This window comes from Hippocampus comes, unplaced genomic scaffold, assembly GCF_001891065.2.
Source record: "Hippocampus comes isolate QL1 unplaced genomic scaffold, H_comes_QL1_v1.1 scaffold81, whole genome shotgun sequence".
In the NCBI taxonomy this organism is placed as follows: Eukaryota; Metazoa; Chordata; class Actinopteri; order Syngnathiformes; family Syngnathidae; genus Hippocampus; species Hippocampus comes.
The window spans coordinates 57,056-59,426 of NW_017806179.1; the positions used below are offsets into that span (position 1 = coordinate 57,056).

Here is a 2,371-nt window from a genome sequence, read left to right on the forward strand (position 1 = left end):
ACAGACGGACGGACAGGAGCACACCTCTCAGCGAGGATGTCCAGAGGCAAATCTCCTTGGCACCATCGCCGCACCATCCAAGACGCGTCGAGGGCGGCCAGGAAGCCGCGAGCCACGCCCGTTCCCATTGGCCAGAAGGGCTGCGGGCGGACGGACGGACGGAGGGACGCGTCAGCCGTCCGAGCCCCCGCGCGGCGTCGGCGCCCCACCTACCTCCAGCAAGCTGTCCCCCACCAGCGCCACCAGCAGCCGGTACCCTCGGCGTATCCGGACCACGGCGGCGTTCTCCGACGCGTGCGCGGACGTGAAGTCAAACACGGCCACGTCGGGCCGGCCGCGGTGGTTGATGGCAAAGTCCAGGGACGGCAGCTGGCCCTTGGTGGAGAAGTCGGCGGCCGCGCGGGCGAAGGCCTGCAACGCCCGCTGGTCCACGTTGCCCCGAGAGAGGAGCGGCTCGCTGTCCGCAAAGTCCTGCCGCCGGAGAAAAAGGCCCGCCCCGGCCATCGGCGCGCCGGTCGCATCGAATGCCTCCGACCGGGAATCGCCGGCAAATCGTTCGCCACCGCGATGCGGCAAACGCGCAAGGCTCCGCATCGGGGCCGCCGGACCACAAAAGCAAGCGGCCCGATGAGAAGCCGCGCCGCGAGGGGGGCCTCGCGCCAACGGGACACCCTCGGGCGCTTTGACGCGCTTTCCTCAGGCGAGGCAAAGCGCCGCGAGCCGCACGCCTGCGTTCAAACGTCCGGCCGGGTGGGAAGGGAAGCGAAGGCGGCCGGCCGTCTCGTTTTGAAGCGCGCAAGGTGGAGCGAGCTCCAAACGGAGCGACCGGGCGCTTACGGAAGGAAGGAAGGAAGGAAGGCTTTCCCGGGATGCCCGAGAAGCCCCGCTTGATTTGGCGGCAACCAAACGCAAAGAGGATGAAGACGCTTACCTGCAAGATGACCCGCTTGTCCAGCAGGCAGCGTTTCTTGGCGGTCATGACAAAGTAGTGCGTGTCGTCTTTGTAGTACACCAGGTTCTCCAGGTCGATGCCTGGAAGGTAAAGCAGCCCGGCTTCACGGGAACGACGACGGCGCCGGCGACAATCCGAGGACGCCGAGGGCCGGGAGTCCAACGCAAAGCACCGACGCCGTCAGGCGGCCTTTTTCCACCGAGCGGCCGGCGGCCGAATCCAAACGAGGCGCCGCGTCGGACGCACCGCTTGAAAACGGCTTCCGCCGGCCGCCACTTTCGGAACACTTTCAAACTCTCCGTGGAAGCCCGCCTGACCGAGAGGCGAGCACCTGCGCGGAACCAAATGTGCCGACACTTGAAATGCGGCTGAAATCCGCCCCCGCCCCCAACGAGGTCGACCTGGTCAACTTCACTAGCTCGGCGACTCGCTCGGCGCGCCGTCATGGCTTCGTCCAAAAAGTGAACCAACTCCCGGCCCTATCCCCGAATCCCTTGACGTGCTTATCAATTGAAAATACGTTTTTTTTAATTAAAAAAGGGGGGGGGGGGGGGGCATTTCCTCGTCTTTCGGCCCCCAATCGAGAAATGCTCCAATTCGGACGGCGGCAAAATGGAGGACAGCATTCATTCCGAAGGCGCGGAAGGCAAAACGGCGTCCGGCCGGCCTTTCTCGCCAAATGGGAATCGCTTCGGCGCCTCGAAGCGAGCGGTCGCTTGGCTCGGCTCCGCCCGCCGCCACCGAGAGAGACGGCGGCAAAAGCTCTTACCGGTTTGCCGGCGCAGGTCCTGGAAGAACTGCTGGTTGAAGATGGACGCCACGCCGCTGATCTCCTCCACTTTGGCCTCGGCGCGAGTGTTTCGGTTTTTGAAATTGGCCGTGATGGCGATGGCCAGCTTGCCGCGGAACTCCTTGCGCCGAAAACCTGCGGGGACGGATTCTCAACGGCGCCGCCTTCCCAATCGTCGTCGTCGCGGCGGCGGCGGCCGACTCACCGGGCAAGGCGTTCCCGCGACCGTCCGCTCCCACGATGACGTCGAACTGCAGCCGATTGACAAGGTGAGACTTTGGCCACGCCTCCAGCGTCCAGCCCACCTCTGGACCGGCGAGTGCGGCGAAAGGCGAGAAGAAGACAGACCGGGTGGGGGGCGAGGGAGGACGCGGCCGGCCCGACTCGGAGACGGACGGGAGGCTCACTGCGGAGTCGCTGGTCGAGCGGCGGCTCCAGCACGCGCTTGAACTCCACGTTGACGTGAACTTGGACGCCGAGCAACAGCGCCACCTTGAGCAGAACCAGCTGAAGTTGCCGAATACCTGCGGAGGGAGGGGCAAAGGGCTGACGCCCGGGCGCGGCCGCTCGCCCCCCTCGCCCGCCCGCCCGCCCGCTCACTGATGTGGTCGATGGAGCCGGCGCAGAAC

At 66.0% G+C, this 2,371-nt stretch overlaps 1 protein-coding gene across 1 annotated transcript in view; it reads right to left on the reverse strand.

The window, feature by feature from the left end:
• The window catches only part of LOC109532568 (protein-methionine sulfoxide oxidase mical3a-like), a gene marked incomplete at its 5' end in the record, with an annotated part of 31,510 nt that overhangs the window by 8,872 nt on the left and 20,267 nt on the right, over window positions 1-2,371 (reverse strand). Inside the window, 7 exons of the mRNA XM_019897449.1 lie at window positions 25-140; window positions 214-471; window positions 932-1,032; window positions 1,722-1,877; window positions 1,948-2,049; window positions 2,150-2,266; window positions 2,343-2,371. Of these exons, the coding sequence (XP_019753008.1) occupies window positions 25-140; window positions 214-471; window positions 932-1,032; window positions 1,722-1,877; window positions 1,948-2,049; window positions 2,150-2,266; window positions 2,343-2,371 (879 nt within the window). The remainder of the gene's footprint in view (window positions 1-24; window positions 141-213; window positions 472-931; window positions 1,033-1,721; window positions 1,878-1,947; window positions 2,050-2,149; window positions 2,267-2,342) is intronic.